The sequence below is a fragment of the Bufo gargarizans genome, chromosome 5 (genome assembly GCF_014858855.1).
Source record: "Bufo gargarizans isolate SCDJY-AF-19 chromosome 5, ASM1485885v1, whole genome shotgun sequence".
In the NCBI taxonomy this organism is placed as follows: domain Eukaryota; kingdom Metazoa; phylum Chordata; class Amphibia; order Anura; family Bufonidae; genus Bufo; species Bufo gargarizans.
This window is the reverse complement of record NC_058084.1, coordinates 83,580,747-83,604,364: the sequence shown is the minus strand read 5'-3', so window position 1 is coordinate 83,604,364 and position 23,618 is coordinate 83,580,747. Positions and strand designations below refer to the sequence as shown.

Below are 23,618 nucleotides of genomic sequence, written 5' to 3'. Positions count from 1 at the left end.
TGAACCGGCCCAGACACTTTTCATTCATCCCTACTTCTGAATTTATAGAAATACGTAACTATATGTTCCTCTAGACCAGGGCTGGCCAACCTGTGGCTCTCCAGCTGTTGTAAAACTACAACTCCCAGCATGCCCAATCTGCCTACAGATATCAGCCTACAGCAGGGTATGGTAGGAGTTGTAGTTTTACAACAGCTGGAGAGCCGCAGGTTGGCCAGCCCTGCTCTAGACCAATGTTCCTCAACTCCAGTCCTCAGGGCCCACCTGCTGGTCATGATCTGAGACTATCCCACAGAATGAATACCTGTGGTAAGTCCTGATGCATAGTCAATAATTATATCACCTGTTCAATACTAAGGAAATCCTGAAAACATGACCGATAGGTGGGCCCTAAGGACTGGAGTTGAGGAACACTGCTCTAGACAACTAAAAATGTTGGCAGCATTAAAGACCATACGCATCTCTAAAGCTATATGCATGGGACTCTTTTCCATGCAGGGCTGGAAGGGGTTAAAAGGTGCTAATGGCAAAGCTTCCTGGGAGATGCAAGTGCCCGATTATCTCATGTAATGAGCTACTACCCACACACAGAAAGGAAAGAAAGTCCTCCAGATAACTGAGTAAAATAAAGTTTTAAATTCTTGGGATTGCCCCTTTAATTTTGAACAAACAAATATAACACTAGTAGGATTATGTACATTGAAGGCAGTTATAGATTTGTTTGCACTGTTTTTGGTGCAAGTATTCAGTATTTAGTCACCCGTGATTCATGGCGATTATGGGGCGATTCTATGCCCAATATAACAATGAATGAAATTGCACTGCAGTTTAGAGTCTTTTTTGCAGTGCATCAAGGATAACTTTGTTGCTGTGCAGCCTATGCAAAAAAATGTACTTCTTAAAAACACAGTATTAAAGGCTTATTAACAACTTTGGGGGCAATTTTTTTATTACTGCATTTTACTCATTTTGAGCTAAAAACATAGTTTTTTCAATTGGCCTTCATTAAAATATTGTGTAGTTTTTGCCATGTAGGGTTAACTATTTGCCTGTGAGTATCTCACTTTCACATTCACTTTGAGCCATTATCTGCTTGCCTTGTGACCCCTTATCTATGAACTAGTAACAGCTTATAAACACTTATTTAAGCCATAGTTTCATCAGCAAGAGAAGAACCGATCCATGAGTGTTTAGGATGTTAGGAGATGAAAGATAAGGAGCCCTTAGCTGAGCTGCCTGATGGAAAACAATATAAACACAGAGCCTGGTCCTAGAGAATCTCAAGGCTGTACAGAGAAAGGGGCTCCAAATGTTTAATAAGACCAATTAAAAAAAAAGATTTTTAGCTAAAAATGAGTGCAATGCAAAAATAAAAAAAGTGCCCCCAAAGGTGTACATAGCCTTTAAAATATAATGTAAAACAAATCAAATGTAAAAATACAAATATAGCCAAGACTTTATTACATTGAATTATATAGCGTTACATTTTTTGTTGATTACGTTGTCTGAGCTGAAAGTTTTATGTGTAAGTATATACAGTCCCTTTACCAACTACTCAGCTATATGGAACGTAAGACACGTAGCTGGGTACCAGCAGCACAGAGGATCTCACTGTTCAACAGAAGAAGAGTCCTGCTCATTTTCGCCATTTATCAACGGAGATTCGCCAGGTATTAGACACTGCACCTCCTCTGCATTTATCGCCACTTTCTCTGGCTGCAGCCACCTCTTCAAATGTTCTAGCTTGCTGAAAATGTGAGAATTGAAAAAGGAAGGAAATCAATAGGCGTAGGCAGTTAAAAATAAAAGCCAAAACACTGAGACTAAGCAAGGGTAATGAGCTTTGATTTAATATATGTCAGGGGATGTAATGCTGAGGTAATAGATTAGGTCAGTATGAAACAGATGACTTGGAACGTGTTACCCTTTTGTCAGGATTATAGGCACTTTGTCCGGCTTAACATCCATTGTGTAAAAAGATTCTGGAGTTGAATATATTTCTGGAAATTATTTTTGATGCATCGGTATTATCTTGTCAACCATTACTTGTAGGACATGTAGATGTCCCATTTATATAACCATATGTTTACTAGAAACAGCCATATCCTCACATAAACTGGAGTCCGTTCGAAACCTACTCAAAGTGGACCTACACACAAATTAGATTAGCAGACATATTACTTCTATACACCCATGCACATCACACTGACACAGATCTACTAGGAACATCTAAACACAGTAGGGAAATATACGTTTACATACCCACAGTTAGGCCGATATTACACGAGCGAGTATTCCGTGCGGGTGCAATGTGTGATGCGAACGCACGGAATCCAGACCCATTCATTTCAATGGGTCTGTGTACATGTGCGTTGGTTTTCACGCATCACTTGTGCGTTGCGTGAAAATTGCAGCATGTTTTCACGCAACGCTGGCCCCATAGAAGTGAATGGAGCTGCATGAAAATCGCATCACAGCCGCAGGCAAGTGCGGATGCAATGTGTTTTTCATGGATGGTTGCTAAGAGATGTTTTTTGTATACCTTCAGTTTTTTATCACACGCGTGCAAAACACATTAAATCGCATTGCACCCGTGCGGAAAAAACTGAATGCTATCACAGACAAAACTGAATGACTTTGTTTGCGAAATCGCGCATTTTTCACTGAACGCATTAGCAATGCATCCGGACCTAATCCGCACGCGCTTGTCTACAAGGGGCCTTAAAGGGATTGTGTCATCACAAAATAGCCTATTTTTTTCTATCACTCTTCCATGCTTAAAGGGGTTCTGCACTTTAATTTAACTGATGATCTATCCTCTGGATAGATCATCAGCTTCTGACCGGCGGGGGTCTGACACACGGGACCCCCGCCGATCAGCTGTTTGAGAAGGCAGCGGCGCTCCAGCAGCGCCGCGGCCTTCTCACTGTTTACCGCCGGCCCAGTGATGTCACGATTAGTATCAACTAGTATCTTGATGACTGGGACATTTTTATAGGTGTGTGTAAATGTGTAAGATGCAACATGTGTGAAGTGTGTATTAATTGGATTTATTCGCAGGGGTGTGTATGTAGTGCTTTTAAATGTGAAGGAGTTGTATTAAAAATTTGAAATAAAATTCTGTAACAACGAAAACAAATGAATATTTAGTAACAAAAAAAGAAAAAAAGTAGTGTTTCCTACAGCAAGAAAAAAAATAACTATATAAAAGGAAAACAACCGCAGCACTTTCATAGGTGGAAAAAAATGGTGGAGTCCTTTATTCACCCACGCAGCATTTCAGTCCGCTTTCTGGGACCATTCTCGAGCAATGCATACATAAACTTGGTGCATATTTATAGGGTGTCAGAACATTTACATAATTGCTAATGACTTAATAGTAATTTAGAAAACTCTACCATAATATACATTAAAAAGACCAACAGTGCACATGATTATACATTATATGCCAAATAAAGTGCTCAGAGCTCTAGTGTAAAATGTATTTCTTTTAAATTCATATATAAAGGACCAGCGTTATACATAATTAATAATTAATGTGCATTATCATCAGGTGTGGGGGGATGGTAACTTATGGGGAACACAGACCGCTCACCTGGAAAGGACACTCAGCCGGTATAATTGTATGGCGTACAGAATGTATCAGTGCGCATGTCCGCGCGTCAAAATCACGTGATACATCACATGATCGGGCAGAATATCGCAGGACAGGTATAAGGTTCCCATGCGCATGCCTCCGCGTCACTGTCACGTGATAAATCACATGACCAGTGTAAACAAAGTAGCGTATCCTGGTAACCGGGTGGTAGTAAGTCAAGTAATAGAATATCATCCAATGGGGCATGCAGAAGGGACGGGAAGTGTGCAATTAAGCGCACCTAATCCGAACCCATATCGAGAGGCACATGTGCTGAATAATTTGCTATTACCCGACACATACAGGTCAACCGATCTAATCTGCCTCCCCCTAGGATGACAAGTAAAAGAGTATACACGTTATGTATATGTATAAACACTGTGGGGTACAGGATACGTCACCAAATGTAATTCCACAAGGGAACGCCCCCTGTGTTTTACAATAACAAAATTATCGGGATCCATCATTCCTGACATGCCTTAAAAAAAATGATCATACACCAAAAGGACTGGGAATAAAAGGAAAAAAAAGTGCACAAAAATCAATACTGTCGACTGTGTTTCTTTCTATTTGGCGAGACGGTCATATGTTCACCTTCCGGAACAACCCTAAAAAATAAATAAAAGTGTTGTATTATAACCCTAAAAAAAATAATGTACAGATGCCATATGAGACAGAAAAAAGACTAAGGTTAAACAAATAACCAAGGTCTGAATCCACATTGACACCATTTGGTCTCAACGTGTTGAATTTGAATATCCACTCTGCTTCCCGTTTTTTTAATAATTTGACACAATGACCCCCCGTTCTTGGAGGGGGAACCTGGTCAATAATCATACATTTCAGGTCACATTCAGTATGTTTTTTATCTATGAAATGTTTAGGCACCGATAAGTCTTTACGTTGTTTTCTAATCGAATAACGATGCTGATTAAATCGTGTTTCAAAATCACAGGTTGTCTCCCCGACATATAGCAAATTGCATGGGCGCCAGAGCACAGATATGACCTAAGAAGAGTCGCACGTCGGGTAGTGTCTGATGGCATCTGCCACCTGCGTACTCGGGGGTGTACAATGTGTACCCGTAATCGTGTATTTGCAGCTCACACAATGTAAGCATGGATAACATCCTCATTTCTTTTAAGTAAAAAATGTCTGCTGAGAGGTCTTACTGGATCCTATATAGTTTTCTACTAACCTGTCTTTAAGATTACGGGACCTCCTTTAGGACATCAACGGTTTAGATTTAAATTGTGCAATATCCGCATGACCACTAGTTAAAATAGACCAGTGTTTGAAAATGATCTTGCTGATATGTGCACTCATGTCATTGTACGTCAATACAAAAGGTATACGCTGTCCATGGTAGTCCCTGGTGGTCTTTTGTAATGTTTTAGATCTATCAATCGATTGGAGACGTTTACGTTGTTCACATAGTACTCTTCGGGGATAGCCTCTGGCCTTAAATGGTGTACCGTGGTGTTTATTGTTTTATCTAATTCACTGCCATTACTGATGATCCTCCTAGCCCTAGTGAACTGACTAAAGGGTGAGGATTGGGATCACCTTGCGGGGGTGTGCATGGTCAGATCTTAAAGCAGTGTTTTTATCAGTCGGTTTAACATATAGACTGAAGAGATACATCTACATCCAAAAAATGTATTTTTTCACGTGAAAATTCCAAGGTATATTGTATATCTGGAAATAAGTCATTAAGAAAAAGATGGAAAGATTCCAATTCTGCTATCGTTTCTGTCCAGATAACAAAAATATCGTCTATGTATGGCCACCACCTCAGCACATGGCTGAAGTGGTGCCACACATAGACGTAATGTTCCTCCACATGGGCGACGACCATGTTGGTGTAAGTAGGCGCCAGATTCGTCCCCATGGCCGTCCCTCTGATTTGCATGTAGTGGTCATCTCCAAATAAAAAATTATTATTGTTGAGTATCAAATGTAATAAGGATAGAATGAAATTTCTGCATTCTGGTGTAAACTCAGAGGTGTTCAGAGCCTCCCTGACTGCCGACGGTTGGTTACGTCTATACTGCGGGCGCTCCAGACTTCAGTTACTGTTGGTGCTGCCTTGGATTTTCTCACTTTATACATTGAACCACAAGAGCCGGCACAACTTTTTTTTGCTTGTTGCATACTGGAATATGAATCCCCCAGGGGAACAGTCCTCCCCCGAGGTCTACGCTGATAGAGACAGAATCATAGAGACATGTAAAGGTAATATGGAGTTTTTATCAATCGCTTCATTGTTGGATAGGAAGAAAAGGTATGAACATGAGACTAAACGATGCATTACTATGGAATTACACTCCACTACACTGGTAGAATATGCGAAAACTAATCGTATCCCTAGAGGTATGTGTATACAACCACAGCCATCAATGTATTCACATGACCCTGACTTTCATGCGAAATATGAACAGATTTCAAACAAGTATTCACATGACTCAATGGTATTGAACATATCAAGGACTTATCTACCACTCTGTCTAACAAATTGGAATCGGAGGAATTATTAAGAACAGGAGTTTAAAGACTACATGGACAAACTTCAACCATATCTGGATAAACTACGGAAAGAGACACAGGACTAGGGATCGACCAATTATTGGTTTTGCCGATATTATCGGCCGATATTCAGGATTTTTAACGTTATTGGTATCGGCATCTATCTTGCCGATATTCCGATGAGGAATCGGGAACAAGGATCACGCTCTCCGTGTTCCCTCAGCAGCACAGGGGAGAAGACAGCAGTGTCTCCCTCCCCCTGTGCTGCTGCTGCCACCAATGAGAGGAGAGAAGAGGAGGGTGCGCACTGCGCCACCAATGAAGATAACTCTCTCATTAATTCATGTACAGGAGGCGGGAGCTGCAGAATCACATAGCCGGCTCCCGACCTCTATGAAAAGTAGCTGCGATCTGCGGAGGTTAACCCCTCAGGTGCCGCACCTGAGGGGTTAACTGCCGCGGATCGCAGCTACCGCTCATAGAGTTCGGGAGCCGGGTATGTGATTCTGCAGCCAGCTCCCGCCTCCTGTACATGAATTAATGAGAGAGTTATCTTCATTGGTGGCACAGTGCGCCCCCCACCCAAGCCCCCCAGTATTAATCATTGGTGGCAATGGCCACAGGAGCCCCCTCCCCCCAACCCAAATAATCTCATTGGTGGTGCAGTGGCAGTTCTAATCAGAGCCCCAGCAGTGTAATCCTGGGGCTCCGATCGGTTACCATGGCAGCCAGGACGATATTGAAGCCCTGGCTGCCATAGTTAGCTCCCTTGCTGCTGTGTGCACAAAGCACAGAGCAGCAGGGACAGTGTGAAGTCCTATTCACCCTATTAGAGCTCTTTTGGGGTGAATAGGACAAGGGTTTTAGCCCCTAAGGGGGCTAATAGTTAGTAAAAAAAAAAAAAATTTTAAAAAAGACACCAAAATATTAAGTATAAATGAAAAAGAAAGATTTACAAACAAAAAAAATACACGTTAACAATAAACATTCATTTTCAGCAGATGTAGGAATGTTTTTATTTTATTTTTTCAAAAATGAAAATTCACAGAATATCGGTATAAATTTTCGGCTATCGGCCTGAAAGTTCACAGATTATCGGTATCAGCTCTAAAAAAAAATCAATATCGGTCGATCCCTACACAGGATACTAAGAGGAATAAATGGCAAAGGGATGCTATGGACTATACAACTGGCCATGTATATACACTTGGACTGAAAATGGACGCTCTAGTTACAATAAAAAACAAAAACGAAAAAAGGAGTCTAATTTGGATAACTCAGCTGTTTTTTAGATCCTATAGGACACAACAACAGAAAAAAGCCACAAGAAAAAAATCCAGGATGTAATCTCACAAACTGTGGTAAATATCTCGCCTCATATTCTTACTCCAGAACAGAGACACAAGTATTGGAAAAAGGTTTTGTCCATCTAGCCATATTGACGGGTTTCAGTTAGAATCTGATTTATTGTATTTCTTTAGATCTTTGAAGTTAAAGATATTTTTTCACAACAAATGTAATGTGATGTCTTCTACTAGGGAACATGAATTATGTCTATCCGATTAGGGTTTACAATTGAGGAGTAATTTTTCACTGCTGTCATGAGGGACATACAATGTTTAAGACATACTGGGACATCAAATTAGAGCTTTAAACCAATTGATCCATGACCACTCCCTCACCATCAAGCCTGCTGATAAGGGTGGTGGGGTAGTGGTCATGGATACATCTATGTATCTGATGGAAGCCAACAGGCAACTATCGGATGATAATATATACATAAAATTACAAGGAGATCCTAAATTTCAGATTCAAAGGAAAATAGGTGATCTTGAGGAACATTATCGCCAATCAGGTTTGATTGACGATAAACTATGTGAATTTTTGCTTGTGGAACATCCAATCACTCTATTGTTTTATTTATTGCACAAAATCCACAAAAACGCACAATGCCCACCGGGTAGGCCCATTGTCTCTAGCAGGGTGTCCATATTAAGCAACCAGAGGGGTCCATTGTGGTAACCTTCGATATTGTCAGCCTATATACTTCTATTCAACACTATCTAGGTATGTCGGCAGTCAGGGAGGCTCTGAACACCTCTGAGTTTACACAAGAATGCAGAAATTTCATTCTATCCTTATTACATTTGATACTCAACACTACATGCAAATCAGAGGACGGCCATGGGGACGAATGTGGCGCCTACTTACACCAACATGGTCGTCGCCCATGTGGAAGAACATTACGTCTATGTGTCGCACCACTTCAGCCATGTGCTGAGGTGGTGGCCATACATAGACGATATTTTTGTTATCTGGACAGAAACGATAGCAGAATTGGAATCTTTCCATCTTTTTCTTAATGACTTATTTCCAGATATACAATATTACCTTGGAATTTTCACGTGAAAAAATACATTTTTTGGATGTAGATGTATCTCTTCAGTCTATATGTTAAACCGACTGATAAAAACACTGCTTTAAGATCTGACAGTGCACACCCCCGCAAGATGATCCCAATCCTCACCCTTTAGTCAGTTCACTAGGGCTAGGAGGATCATCAGTAATGGCAGTGAATTAGATAAAACAATAAACACTCATTTAAGGCCAGAGGCTATCCCCGAAGAGTACTATGTGAACAACGTAAACGTCTCCAATCGATTGATAGATCTAAAACATTACAAAAGACCACCAGGGACTACCATGGACAGCGTATACCTTTTGTATTGACGTACAATGACATGAGTGCACATATCAGCAAGATCATTTTCAAACACTGGTCTATTTTAACTAGTGGTCATGCGGATATTGCACAATTTAAATCTAAACCGTTGATGTCCTAAAGGAGGTCCCGTAATCTTAAAGACAGGTTAGTAGAAAACTATATAGGATCCAGTAAGACCTCTCAGCAGACATTTTTTACTTAAAAGAAATGAGGATGTTATCCATGCTTACATTGTGTGAGCTGCAAATACACGATTACGGGTACACATTGTACACCCCCGAGTACGCAGGTGGCAGATGCCATCAGACACTACCCGACGTGCGACTCTTCTTAGGTCATATCTGTGCTCTGGCGCCCATGCAATTTGCTATATGTCGGGGAGACAACCTGTGATTTTGAAACACGATTTAATCAGCATCGTTATTCGATTAGAAAACAACGTAAAGACTTATCGGTGCCTAAACATTTCATAGATAAAAAACATACTGAATGTGACCTGAAATGTATGATTATTGACCAGGTTCCCCCTCCAAGAACGGGGGGTCATTGTGTCAAATTATTAAAAAAACGGGAAGCAGAGTGGATATTCAAATTCAACACGTTGAGACCAAATGGTGTCAATGTGGATTCAGACCTTGGTTATTTGTTTAACCTTAGTCTTTTTTCTGTCTCATATGGCATCTGTACATTATTTTTTTTAGGGTTATAATACAACACTTTTATTTATTTTTTAGGGTTGTTCCGGAAGGTGAACATATGACCGTCTCGCCAAATAGAAAGAAACACAGTCGACAGTATTGATTTTTGTGCACTTTTTTTCCTTTTATTCCCAGTCCTTTTGGTGTATGATCATTTTTTTTAAGGCATGTCAGGAATGATGGATCCCGATAATTTTGTTATTGTAAAACACAGGGGGCGTTCCCTTGTGGAATTACATTTGGTGACGTATCCTGTACCCCACAGTGTTTATACATATACATAACGTGTATACTCTTTTACTTGTCATCCTAGGGGGAGGCAGATTAGATCGGTTGACCTGTATGTGTCGGGTAATAGCAAATTATTCAGCACATGTGCCTCTCGATATGGGTTCGGATTAGGTGCGCTTAATTGCACACTTCCCGTTCCTTCTGCATGCCGCATTGGATGATATTCTATTACTTGATTTACTACCACCCGGTTACCAGGATACGCTACTTTGTTTACACTGGTCATGTGATGTATCACGTGACAGTGACGCGCAGGCATGCGCATGGGAACCTTATACCTGTCCTGCGATATTCTGCCCGATCATGTGATGTATCACGTGATTATGACGCGCGGACATGCGCACTGATACATTCTGTATCGTTTCCAGGTGAGCGGTCTGTGTTCCCCATAAGTTACCACCCCCCACACCTGATGATAATGCACATTAATTATGTATAACGCTGGTCCTTTATATATGAATTTAAAAGAAATACATTTTACACTAGAGCTCTGAGCACTTTATTTGGCATATAATGTATAATCATGTACACTGTTGGTCTTTTTAATGTATATTATGGTACAGTTTTCTAAATTACTATTAAGTGATTAGCAATTATGTAAATGTACTGACACCCTATAAATATGCACCAAGTTTATGTATGCATTGCTCGAGAATGGTCCCAGAAAGCGGACTGAAATGCTGCGTGGGTGAATAAAGGACTCCACCATTTTTTTCATCTATGGAAGTGCTGCGGTTGTTTTCCTTTTGTATGTTTTGATGGTTGGTTACGTCTATACTGCAGGCACTTCAGTTACTGTTGGATTTTCCATATATATATATATATATATATATATATATATATATATATATATATATACACACATACATACATACATACACACACACACCAAAAAATACGGTATATATATATATATATATATATATATATATATATATATATATATATAAGGAAAAATGATGGCGGCACCGGAAAAAACACAAGGAGGGGGCTAGGTCCAGGGATGTAGCAGCTTACCCCATCCACAAGGGTGAATAAACACCACTATCTTTTACTTGGAGTGCTGTCCGTTTTTCATCTCTCTCTCATATATATATATGTTATACACAGTATTTTTCACCCTATAAGACACACTTCCCCCCCCCCCCCCCCAAAGTAGGGGGAAATGGCAGTGCGTCTTATGGGGCGAATGCTGCCATTTTTACGTTGCTGCACAGCGCGGCCTGCACTGTATCAGCGGGGAGGGAGGAGGGTCTGGATGCCGGCAACTTGTATTGGAATCGCAGCGGGGGCCCGTGGCAGTCACTGTTCTCTAATACACCAGGCCCCGCTCACAGCAGTATTTATTAAGTGAAGTCATGGGTAAATCGCTTTGCTAAGGTATAGCAATCCTCTGCAGCAGTAGCGCACGTAGTACTCACTACGAAACTCCCGTAGCAGGAGGCTGGCCGGTCACTCACTTCCTCATGCGCATGCTCCTCCCACTTTATGAATGAAGCAGGCGGAGCAGGCGCGAAGTGAGTGATGTTACGCTGCCGGCCGCCCTGCCTGCTACAGGAGTTTCATAGTGAGTACTACGTGCGCTACTGCTGCAGAGGATTGCTATACCTTAACAAAGCTTTACCCATGACTTCACTTTATAAATACAAAATTAGAATATCGTGAAAAAGTCAATTTATTTCAGTAAAGCAAATTAAAAGGAATTGCATTAATGCAGCTTAAAATTAGAATTTTGTGAAAAGGTTCAATATTCTAGGCTCAAAGTGTCACCCTCTAGTCAGCTAATTAATCCGTACCCCCTGAGCAAAGGGGACCTGAGATTGTGACTTTGGGGTTTTATAAGCTGTAAGCCATAATCATCCAAATTATAACAAATAAAGGCTTAAAATATCTCGCTTTGCATGTAATGAGTCTATCTCGTATATTAGTTTCACCTTTTAAGTTGTATTACTGAAATAAATAAACTTTGCACGATATTCTAATTTTTTTTAGAGTTTCACCTGTACTGCTGTAAGGAGTCCGGTGTAATAGAGAACAGTGACTGCACCGGGCACCACCGCGATTCCAACACAAGTTGCCGACCTTCACCCCCTGTATTGGGGGGGGGTCACTTTTTACACAAGGACAGTGTTATGGGGGAGATCTGTGGAAGACACATATATAGCATAGGATGCTATATATGTGTCATCCACAGATCCCCCCCCATAGCAGTGTCATCCACAGATCCCCCCTATAGCAGTGTCATCCACAGATCCCCCCATAATAGTGTCATCCATAGATCCCCCCATAGCAGTGTCATCCACAGATCCCCCCATAATAGTGCCATCCACAGATCCCCCCCCATAATAGTGCCATCCACAGATTTCCCATAACAGTGCGTCATCCACAGATCCCCCCCCATAATAGGGTCATCCACAGATTTCCCATAACAGTGCATCATCCACAGATCCCCCCCCATAATAGGGTCATCCACAGATTTCCCATAACAGTGCATCATCCACAGATCCCCCCCCATAATAGGGTCATCCACAGATTTCCCATAACAGTGTGTCATCCACAGATCCCCCATAATAGTGTCATCCACAGACCACCATTAGTTCAAAACTCACCAAAAGCACACCTTTTGGTTCAAATTTTTTTTTTCTTATTTTCCGCCTCAAAAACCTAGGTGCATCTTATAGGGAGAAAAATAAGGTATATGAAATTATATATATATATATATATATATATATATATATAGTGATGAAAATTCAGGGCAGCACACCTAGTAGAAAATGCTGGGTGCCAGCGGTGTCGACACCAGGTCCAAAAGTGTCAATAGACAAAGAAATAAGCACACCGCAGCACATCCGTCTGGTGAAAAAAATAGTGGGATCCTTTATTCACCCAGGTAGCGACGTTTCGGTCCGCTTACTGGGACCATTTTCAAGCCGCTTGAAAATGGTCCCAGTAAGCGGACCGAAACGTCGCTACCTGGGTGAATAAAGGATCCCACTATTTTTTCACCAGACGGATGTGCTGCGGTGTGCTTATTTCTTTATATATATATATATATATATATATATATATATATATATATATATTTTTATAAAAATATATATTTATAAAAAAAAAAAATTAAGAATGGCAGCACTGGAAAATAGTAATTCAAGTGAAGGTAGAGGTGCAAGCCTAAAGGACTAGGACTATAGTCCAAATAATAAAAAAAAAAAAAAATATAAAAAATCTCAAAAGTAAAAATGAGGAGTTTATTCACCCATGTGGACACGACGTTTCGGCTCAAACACTAGAGCCTTTCTCAAGCACCATGTAAGCATGTGTATAACATAGTTAAGCATAAAGTGCACGTGCCTACAATCATTATTCAAACAACATGATTTTATAAAATAATTAATTTTCAAGTAGTGTCAAGTGCATATTAAAAATTATTTTATGAAATCATGTTGTTTGATTACCGATTGTATGCACATGCACTTTATGCTTAAATATGTTGTCCACATAGGTGAATAAACTCCTCGTTTTTACTTTTGAGAGTGCTGCAGATTTTTTTTTTTTATATAAACACAATTAGCCCCTAATTACTATTACGACCAGTAATACTGTATATGGTACTGATCGGTGCTCAGCAGCTACAGGACGCAGACGGGAAAGTTGGTGCAAAAAAAAAAAAAAAAAAAAAGGCAAACAAACGAGCACAGATGGAAAAAACAAAAACTGAGCACAGATGCTGATCAATGAAGTAATCAGTCACTAATCAATGCTCAGCGGCCACAGGATGCACAGAAACACTGGTGCAGGGCTGTAAAGATACAAAGGCAAAACATGACATGGATGGCTTGGGTTCTGCCAAAAGTACATAAGAAGAGGGGTGGATGAGGGAGAGGGACAGGGAATTAGGAGATGGTATCTGAGATCCTGGAACTGCTGCAGGTGACGATGAATATGATACTGATCTCACTGTGGCAGTTGCCAGGTACAACACAAGTTCACTAGTGCACTACAAGTCTCAGCAGGCTCAAACCACAGCACAGAGGCAAATGGGGAATGTGCTGACAGGCTGCTCGAGGAGAAGGAGTGTCATAGATCCTCATTTCCCGGTATAACATGACCTCATGTGGAGGAGTAACATGGACTTTTGTGCATATTATCATCCTCCCCTGAGAATGATCTTACCGAGAGGGAACAGAATGATTCCTTACATTCCAGTAACTGTCTTTAATGTATCATAATAAATAATAGGTTCGTTTTCAATACCTATTGTCCACGTCACTTGCTTCAATATAGGCTTCGGTTTCTGAGGATTCCTGTAAAAATCTGTCCCAGCATTCCTTTTTTGCTTTCCCTAGCGATAGTAACATGTCCTTGGATGTCACTTCAGAAGTCTGACCTTTAATTTTCTGCAACCTGCGTTCTGAAAGGATATAAAAAAAATATATATAAATAAACCACAAGATTTGATCAATCACTAGTCTGAAGTGGTTACAAATACTGATTCAATTGACACATAAAACCTATCCCGTCATCCGTATCTTTTTTATATTGGTAATTGGCAACATCTAGTACCAATATCTGACCAATGTCAGATAAACATAATATACACTCACCTAAAGAATTATTAGGAACACCATACTAATACGGTGTTGGACCCCCTTTTGCCTTCAGAACTGCCTTAATTCTACGTGGCATTGATTCAACAAGGTGCTGATAGCATTCTTTAGAAATGTTGGCCCATATTGATAGGATAGCATCTTGCAGTTGATGGAGATTTGAGGGATGCACATCCAGGGCACGAAGCTCCCGTTCCACCACATCCCAAAGATGCTCTATTGGGTTGAGATCTGGTGACTGTGGGGGCCATTTTAGTACAGTGAACTCATTGTCATGTTCAAGAAACCAATTTGAAATGATTCGAGCTTTGTGACATGGTGCATTATCCTGCTGGAAGTAGCCATCAGAGGATGGGTACATGGTGGTCATGAAGGGATGGACATGGTCAGAAACAATGCTCAGGTAGCCCGTGGCATTTAAACGATGGCCAACTGGCAATAAGGGGCCTAAAGTGTGCCCAGAAAACATCCCCCACACCATTACACCACCACCACCAGCCTGCACAGTGGTAACAAGGCATGATGGATACATGTTCTCATTCTGTTTACGCCAAATTCGGACTCTACCATTTGAATGTCCAACAGAAATCGAGACTCATCAGACCAGGCAAAATTTTTCCAGTCTTCAACAGTCCAATTTTGGTGAGCTCGTGCAAATTGTAGCCTCTTTTTCCTATTTGTAGTGGAGATGAGTGGTACCCGGTGGGGTCTTCTGCTGTTGTAGCCCACATTTCTTTCCCATTCTGACATTCAGTTTGGGGTTCAGGAGATTGTCTTGACCAGGACCACAACCCTACATGCATTGAAGCAACTGCCATCTGATTGGTTGATTAGATAATCGCATTAATGAGAAATAGAACAGGTGTTCCTAATAATTCTTTAGGTGAGTGTACATGACAGAATATAAAAAGCTGAAGCATGTTATACTGTATGTTTCACATCTTGAACAGAATCTTAATTAAAGATTTACTTTAACCCTTTGAATACAGGAAATTTGGGTGCCATTATTGTTTTTTGACTTCCCGCATTCTGACAGCCATAACAGGCATCGCTATTGTTAGTTATTGTGTAACTTGTATTAACTTAAATGGGATGTTACAGGTAGGTACAGTTCCAAGTGTATGCCAAAGGGTTATAGTCATCTCAGACTTTAGTGGCATACCGCTCCCCAACTCTGGGACTTGGTGCCATCTCCAGAACAGGGACCCTGAAGTCAAAGGGAGAGCATGCATGTGCGGATGCTCTCCATTCACCTTTATGGGTTTTAAAAAGAGCTGAGCGAGCGTGCTTGGCTGTTTTCTAAAGTCCCACAGAAGTGAAGGACAGCACACTGCATATGCATGGTCACCTCTCCGTTCACCACTATGGAACTAGTGAAAATAGCCGAATCAGGGAGCAGCTATTTTCAGAACTCCCATAATGGTAAATGGAGGGTGGCTCCGCTTGCACAGTGCGCTAGAGGAGGAGTGAGCCATCCAATCCACAGTCTCAACCTCTTTCTCCTCAATAATAATGTTGCGCCTTTCCGAAGGCAGGGACAACTGTGGCCTACTACTACTACTTCTGGGGGGACAGCTGATGCTGCTACTACCCACATTCTGGCTCTGGGAGGACATTGTCTGGCCATGGGTCTTTTGTTTGGAACCCTTTTATATTCCTGACATTTGGCCTAATGTACACAGTCACACAAAGTATGGAATGGTTTGCAAGTGTGTTTTCTGGCACTTAACCACTTCAGCCCCGCTAGGTGAAACCCCCTTCATGACCAGAGCACTTTTTACACTTCGGCACTACACTCCTTTCACCGTTTATCGCTCGGTCATGCAACTTACCACCCAAATGAATTTTACCTCCTTTTCTTCTCACTAATAGAGCTTTCATTTGGTGGTATTTTATTGCTGCTGACATTTTTACTTTTTTTGTTATTAATCAAAATGTAACGATTTTTTTGCAAAAAAATGACATTTTTCACTTTCAGCTGTAAAATTTTGCAAAAAAAACGACATCCATATATAAATTTTTCGCCAAATTTATTGTTCTACATGTCTTTGATAAAAAAAAAATGTTTGGGCAAAAAAAAAAAGGGTTTGGGTAAAAGTTATAGCATTTACAAACTATGGTACAAAAATGTGAATTTCCGCTTTTTGGAAGCAGCTCTGACTTTCTGAGCACCTGTCATGTTTCCTGAGGTTCTACAATGCCCAAACAGTAGAAAAACCCCACAAATGACCCCATTTCGGAAAGTAGACACCCTGAGGTATTCGCTGATGGGCATAGTGAGTTCATAGAACTTTTTATTTTTTGTCACAAGTTAGCAGAAAATGATGATGATTTTATTTTATTTTTTTTTTCTTACAAAGTCTCATATTCCACTAACTTGCGACAAAAAATAAAAAATTCTAGGAACTCGCCATGCCCCTCACGGAATACCTTGGGGTGTCTTCTTTCCAAAATGGGGTCACTTGTGGGGTAGTTATACTGCCCTGGCAATTTAGGGGCCCAAATGTGTGAGAAGTACTTTGCAATCAAAATGTGTAAAAAATGACCGGTGAAATCCAAAAGGTGCACTTTGGAATATGTGCCCCTTTGCCCACCTTGGCTGCAAAAAAGTGTCACACATCTGGTATCGCCGTACTCAGGAGAAGTTGGGGAATGTGTTTTGGGGTGTCATTTTACATATACCCATGCTGGGTGAGAAAAATATCTTGGTCAAATGCCAACTTTGTATAAAAAAATGGGAAAAGTTGTCTTTTGCCAAGATATTTCTCTCATCCAGCATGGTTATATGTAAAATGACACCCCAAAACACATTCCCCAACTTCTCCTGAGTACGGCGATACCAGATGTGTGACACTTTTTTGCTGCCAAGGTGGGCAAAGGGGCACATATTCCAAAGTGCACCTTTCAGATTTTGCAGGCCATTTTTTACACATTTTGATTGCAAGGTACTTCTCACACATTTGGGCCCCTAAATTGCCAGGGCAGTATAACTACGCCACAAGTGACCCCATTTTGGAAAGAAGACACCGCAAGGTATTCCGTGAGGGGCATGGCGAGTTCCTAGAATTTTTTATTTTTTGTCACAAGTTAGCGGAAAATGATGATTATTTTTTTTTCTCTTTTTTCCTTACAAAGTCTCATATTCCACTAACTTGCGACAAAAAATAAAAAATTCTAGGAACTCGCCATGCCCCTCACGGAATACCTTGGGGTGTCTTCTTTCCAAAATGGGGTCACTTGTGGGGAAGTTATACTGCCCTGGCAATTTAGGGGCCCAAATGTGTGAGAAGTACTTTGCAATCAAAATCTGTAAAAAATGACCGGTGAAATCCGAAAGGTGCACTTTGGAATATGTGCCCCTTTGCCCACCTTGGCATCAAAAAAGTGTCACACATCTGGTATCGCCGTACTCAGGAGAAGTTGGGGAATGTGTTTTGGGGTGTCATTTTACATATACCCATGCTGGGTGAGAGAAATATCTTGGCAAAAGACAACTTTTCCCATTTTTTTATACAAAGTTGGCATTTGACCAACATATTTTTCTCACCCAGCGTGGGTATATGTAAAATGACACCCCAAAACACATTGCCCAACTTCTCCTGAGTACGGCGATACCAGATGTGTGACACTTTTTTGCAGCCTAGATGCGCAAAGGGGCCCAAATTCCTTTTAGGAGGGCATTTTTAGACATTTGGATCCCAGACTTCTTCTCACACTTTCGGGCCCCTAAAAAGCCAGGGCAGTATAAATACCCCACATGTGACCCCACTTTGGAAAGAAGACACCCCAAGGTATTCAATGAGGGGCATGGCGAGTTCCTAGAATTTTTTTTTTTTTGCATAAGTTAGCGGATATTGATTTTTTTTTTTGTTTTTTTCTCACAAAGTCTCACTTTCCGCTAACTTAGGACAAAAATTTCAATCTTTCATGGACTCAATATGCCTCTCACGGAATACCTTGGGGTGTCTTCTTTCCGAAATGGGGTCACATGTGGGGTATTTATACTGCCCTGGCTTTTTAGGGGCCCTAAAGCGTGAGAAGAAGTCTGGAATATAAATGTCTAAAAATGTTTACACATTTGGATTCCGTGAGGGGTATGGTGAGTTCATGGGAGATTTTATTTTTTGACACAAGTTAGTAGAATATGAGACTTAGTAAGAAAAAACAAAAACAAAAACAAACAAAAAATTTCCGCTAACTTGTGCCAAAAAAAATGTCTGAATGGAGCCTTACCAGGGAGGGGGGGGTGATCAATGACAGGGGGGTGATCAATGACAGGGGGGTGATCACCTATATAGACTCCCTGATCACCCCCCTGTCATTGATCACCCCCCCTGTAAGGCTCCATTCAGACATCCGCATGATTTTTTACGGATCCATGGATACATGGATCGGATCCACAAAACGCATGCGGACGTCTGAATGGAGCCTTACAGGGGGGTTATCAAAGACAGGGGGTGATCAGGGTAATCACCCCCCTGTCACTGATCACCCCCCCTGTAAGGCTCCATTCAGACATCCGCATGATTTTTTACGGATCTATGGATACATGTATCGGATCCACAGAACGCATGCGGACGTCTGAATGGAGCCTTACAGGGGGGTTATCAATGACAGGGGGTGATCAGGGTAATCAGGGTGATCACCCCCCTGTCACTGATCACCCCCCCTGTAAGGCTCCATTCAGACATCCGCATGATTTTTTACGGATCCATGGATACATGGATCGGATCCACAAAACGCATGCGGACGTCTGAATGGAGCCTTACAGGGGGGTTATCAATGACAGGGGGGTGATCAGGGAGTGTATATGGGTGATCACCCGCCTGTCATTGATCACCCCCTGTAAGGCTCCATTCAGACGTCCGCATGTGTTTTGCGGATCCGATCCATGTATCCATGGATCCGTAAAAATCATGCGGACGTCTGAATGGAGCCTTACAGGGGAGTGATCAATGACAGGGGGGTGATCAATGACAGGGGGTGATCAGGGAGTGTATATGGGTGATCACCCGCCTGTTATTGATCACCCCCCTGTAAGGCTCCATTCAGACGTCCGTATGCTTTTTGCGGATCCGATCCATGTATCCGTGGATCCGTAAAAATCATACGGACGTCTGAACGGAGCCTGACAGGGGGGTGATCAATGACAGGGGGGTGATCAGGGAGTTTATATGGGGTGATCATGGGTGATCAGGGGTTTATAAGGGGTTAATAAGTGACGGGGGGGGGGGTGTAGTGTAGTGTGGTGTTTGGTGCTACTGTACTGACCTACCTGAGTCCTCTGGTGGTCGATCCTAACAAAAGGGACCACCAGAGGACCAGGTAGGAGGTATATTAGACGCTGTTATGAAAACAGCGTCTAATATACCTGTTAGGGGTTAAAAAATTCGGATCTCCAGCCTGCCAGCGAACGATCGCCGCTGGCATGCTGGAGATCCACTCGCTTACCTTCCGTTCCTGTGAGCGCGCGCGCCTGTGCGCGCGCGTTCACAGGAAATCTCGGCTCTCGCGGGAGGACGCGTATATGCGTCCACCCAGAAGAGCAGGACCGCCGGCAGGACGCAATCCTGCGTACGGCGGTCCTGAGGTGGTTAAAGACGGAAAGGCGGAATAAATTGTCCTTCCCTTTCTACAAACACCCTGAAGACTCTGCTGCTGACATTTTACTTTGGAATTAATGAAGTACAATGAGATTATTACCCCTCCCCCCAATTACTTCACCAACACTTGAAATACTAGGAAACCTCCAGACAGTTCAAGTGTTTTCACTCACAGATTTAAAACGTTACCTTCTGGATTGTAAAACGCGCGTTGTACACTGTTATTACTATTTACGCAGAAAACACTTGAACTCTCTGTAGATGCCCTGTCGCAGGTTTCAAACTACTATTTCAGGTGTTTTCACTGAGATTTAAAACACAACCCTCTGGATTGTGAAACGTGTTGTACAGTTGTATTGAGCTTATTCCTCTACACCAGGCATGCTCAACCTGCGGCTCTCCAGCTGTTGCAAAACTACAACTCCCAGCATTCTCAGACAGTCTACAGCTATCAGCCTGCAGTAGGGCATGGTGAGAGTTGTAGTTGTACAACAGCTGGATGGCCACAGGTTGAGCATCCCTGCTCTAAACCAACACTTGAAATCAGGTTTGGGGGGAAAAAACTATTTCTGTTCAAATGAGGCAAAAAACAAAACAAAAAAATAAAAAAAAAACACGTTCTGTAGCTGTATTTATACCATATAATATACCCCAAAAATAGGCAGCACTCCAAGTATGGTGAAAAAAAGGTTGACAAGGGCCCCATTGAGTGGGCTGAAACGTTGCCTGGGAATAAACGGGTCATTACTAGAGTTGAGCGGACACCTGGATGTTCGAGAAGTTCGGCCGAACTTCCCGGAAATGTTCTGGTTCGGGATCCGAACCCGATCCGAACTTCGTCCCGAACCCCATTGAAGTCAATGGGGACCCGAACTTTTTGGCACTAAAAAGGCTGTAAACCAGCCCAGGAAAGGGCTAGAGGGCTGCAAAAGGCAGTAACATGTAGGTAAATCCCATGCAAACAAATGTGGATAGGGAAATGAATTAAAATAAAATAAATAAAAATTAACCAATATCAATTGGAGAGAGGTCCCATAGCAGAGAATCAGGCTTCGCGTCACCCACCACTGGAACAGCCCATTGGCATATATTTAGGCCCAGCACCCAGGCAGAGGAGAGAGGTCCCGTAACAGAGAATCAGTCTTCATGTCAGCAGAGAATTAGTCTGCATGTCATAGCAGAGAATCAGGCTTCACGTCAGCCACCAATGCAACAGTCCATTGTCAGATATTTAGGCCCAGCACCCAGGCAGAGGAGAGAGGTCCCGTAACAGACAATCTGGCTTCATGTCAGCAGAGAATCAGTCTGCATGTCATAGCAGAGAATCAGGCTTCACGTCACCCACCACTGCAACAGTCCATTGGCATATATTTAGGCCCAGCACACAGGCAGAGGAGAGAGGTCCCGTAACAGAGAATCTGGCTTCATGTCAGCAGAGAATCAGTCTGCATGTCATAGCAGAGAATGAGGCTTCACGTCAGCCACCACTGTAACAGTCCATTGTCAGATATTTAGGCCCCGGCACCCAGACAGAGGAGAGGTTCATTCAACTTTGGGTAGCCTCGCAATATAATGGTAAAATGAAAATAAAAATAGGATTGAATGAGGAAGTGCCCTGGAGTACAATAATATATGGTTAAGGGGAGGTAGTTAATGTCTAATCTGCACAAGGGATGGACAGGTCCTGTGGGATCCATGCCTGGTTCATTTTGATGAACGTCAGCTTGTCCACATTGGCTGTAGACAGGCGGCTGCGTTTGTCTGTAATGACGCCCCCTGCCGTGCTGAATACACGTTCAGACAAAACGCTGGCTGCCGGGCAGGCCAGCACCTCCAAGGCATAAAAGGCTAGCTCTGGCCACGTGGACAATTTAGAGACCCAGAAGTTGAATGGGGCCGAACCATCAGTCAGTACGTGGAGGGGTGTGCACACGTACTGTTCCACCATGTTAGTGAAATGTTGCCTCCTGCTAACACGTTGCGTATCAGGTGGTGGTGCAGTTAGCTGTGGTGTGTTGACAAAACTTTTCCACATCTCTGCCATGCTAACCCTGCCCTCAGAGTAGCTGGCCGTGACACAGCTGCCTTGGCGACCTCTTGCTCCTCCTCTGCCTTGGCCTTGGGCTTCCACTTGTTCCCCTGTGACATTTGGGAATGCTCTCAGTAGCGCGTCTACCAACGTGCGCTTGTACTCGCGCATCTTCCTATCACGCTCCAGTGCAGGAAGTAAGGTGGGCACATTGTCTTTGTACCGTGGATCCAGCAGGGTGGCAACCCAGTAGTCCGCACACGTTAAAATGTGGGCAACTCTGCTGTCGTTGCGCAGGCACTGCAGCATGTAGTCGCTCATGTGTGCCAGGCTGCCCAGGGGTAAGGACAAGCTGTCCTCTGTGGGAGGCGTATCGTCATTGTCCTGCCTTTCCCCCCAGCCACGCACCAGTGATGGGCCCGAGCTGCGTTGGGTGCCACCCCGCTGTGACCATGCTTCATCCTCATCCTCCTCCACCTCCTCCTCGTCCTCCAGTAGTGGGCCCTGGCTGGCCACATTTGTACCTGGCCTCTGCTGTTGCAAAAAAACTCCCTCTGAGTCACTTCGAAGAGACTGGCCTGAAAGTGCTAAAAATTACCCCTCTTCCTCCTCCTCCTGGGCCACCTCCTCTTTCATCATCGCCCTAAGTGTTTTCTCAAGGAGACATAGAAGTGGTATTGTAACGCTGATAACGGCGTCATCGCCACTGGCCATGTTGGTGGAGTACTCGAAACAGCGCAACAGGGCACACAGGTCTCGCATGGAGGCCCAGTCATTGGTGGTGAAGTGGTGCTGTTCTGCAGTGCGACTGACCCGTGCGTGCTGCAGCTGAAACTCCACTATGGCCTGCTGCTGCTCGCACAGTCTGTCCAGCATGTGCAAGGTGGAGTTCCACCTGGTGGGCACGTCGCATAAGAGGCGGTGAGCGGGAAGGCTGAAGTTACGCTGTAGCGCAGACAGGCGAGCAGCGGCAGGATGTGAACGCCGGAAGCGCAAACAGACGGCCCGCACTTTATGCAGCAGCTCTGACATGTCGGGGTAGTTGTGAATGAACTTCTGCACCACCAAATTCAGCACATGCGCCAGGCAAGGGATGTGCGTCAAACCGGCTAGTCCCAAAGCTGCAACGAGATTTCGCCCATTATCGCACACCACCAGGCCGGGCTTGAGGCTCACCGGCAGCAACCACTCGTCGGTCTGTTGTTCTATACCCCGCCACAACTCCTGTGCGGTGTGGGGCCTGTCCCCCAAACATATGAGTTTCAGAACAGCCTGCTGACGTTTACCCCGGGCTGTGCTGAAGTTGGTGGTGAAGGTGTGTGGCTGACTGGATGAGCAGGTGGAAGAAGAGGAGGAGGAAGCCGAGAAGGAGGAAGTGGCAACAGGAGGCAAAGAATGTTGCCCTGCGATCCTTGGTGGCGGAAGGACGTGCGCCAAACAGCTCTCCACCTGGGGCCCAGCTGCCACTACATTTACCCAGTGGGCAGTTAGGGAGATATAGC

The 23,618-nt window shown here is 43.0% G+C and overlaps 1 protein-coding gene across 1 annotated transcript in view; it reads right to left on the bottom strand.

The window, feature by feature from the left end:
• Nucleotides 1–1,438: 1,438 nt before the first annotated feature.
• The window catches only part of CCDC32 (coiled-coil domain containing 32), a 61,977-nt gene continuing 39,797 nt past the window's right edge, over nucleotides 1,439–23,618 (bottom strand). Inside the window, exons 3-4 of the mRNA XM_044294072.1 lie at nucleotides 14,132–14,288; nucleotides 1,439–1,747 (exon numbers count right to left, since the gene is read on the bottom strand). Of these exons, the coding sequence (XP_044150007.1) occupies nucleotides 1,609–1,747; nucleotides 14,132–14,288 (296 nt within the window). The 3' untranslated portion in view covers nucleotides 1,439–1,608. The remainder of the gene's footprint in view (nucleotides 1,748–14,131; nucleotides 14,289–23,618) is intronic.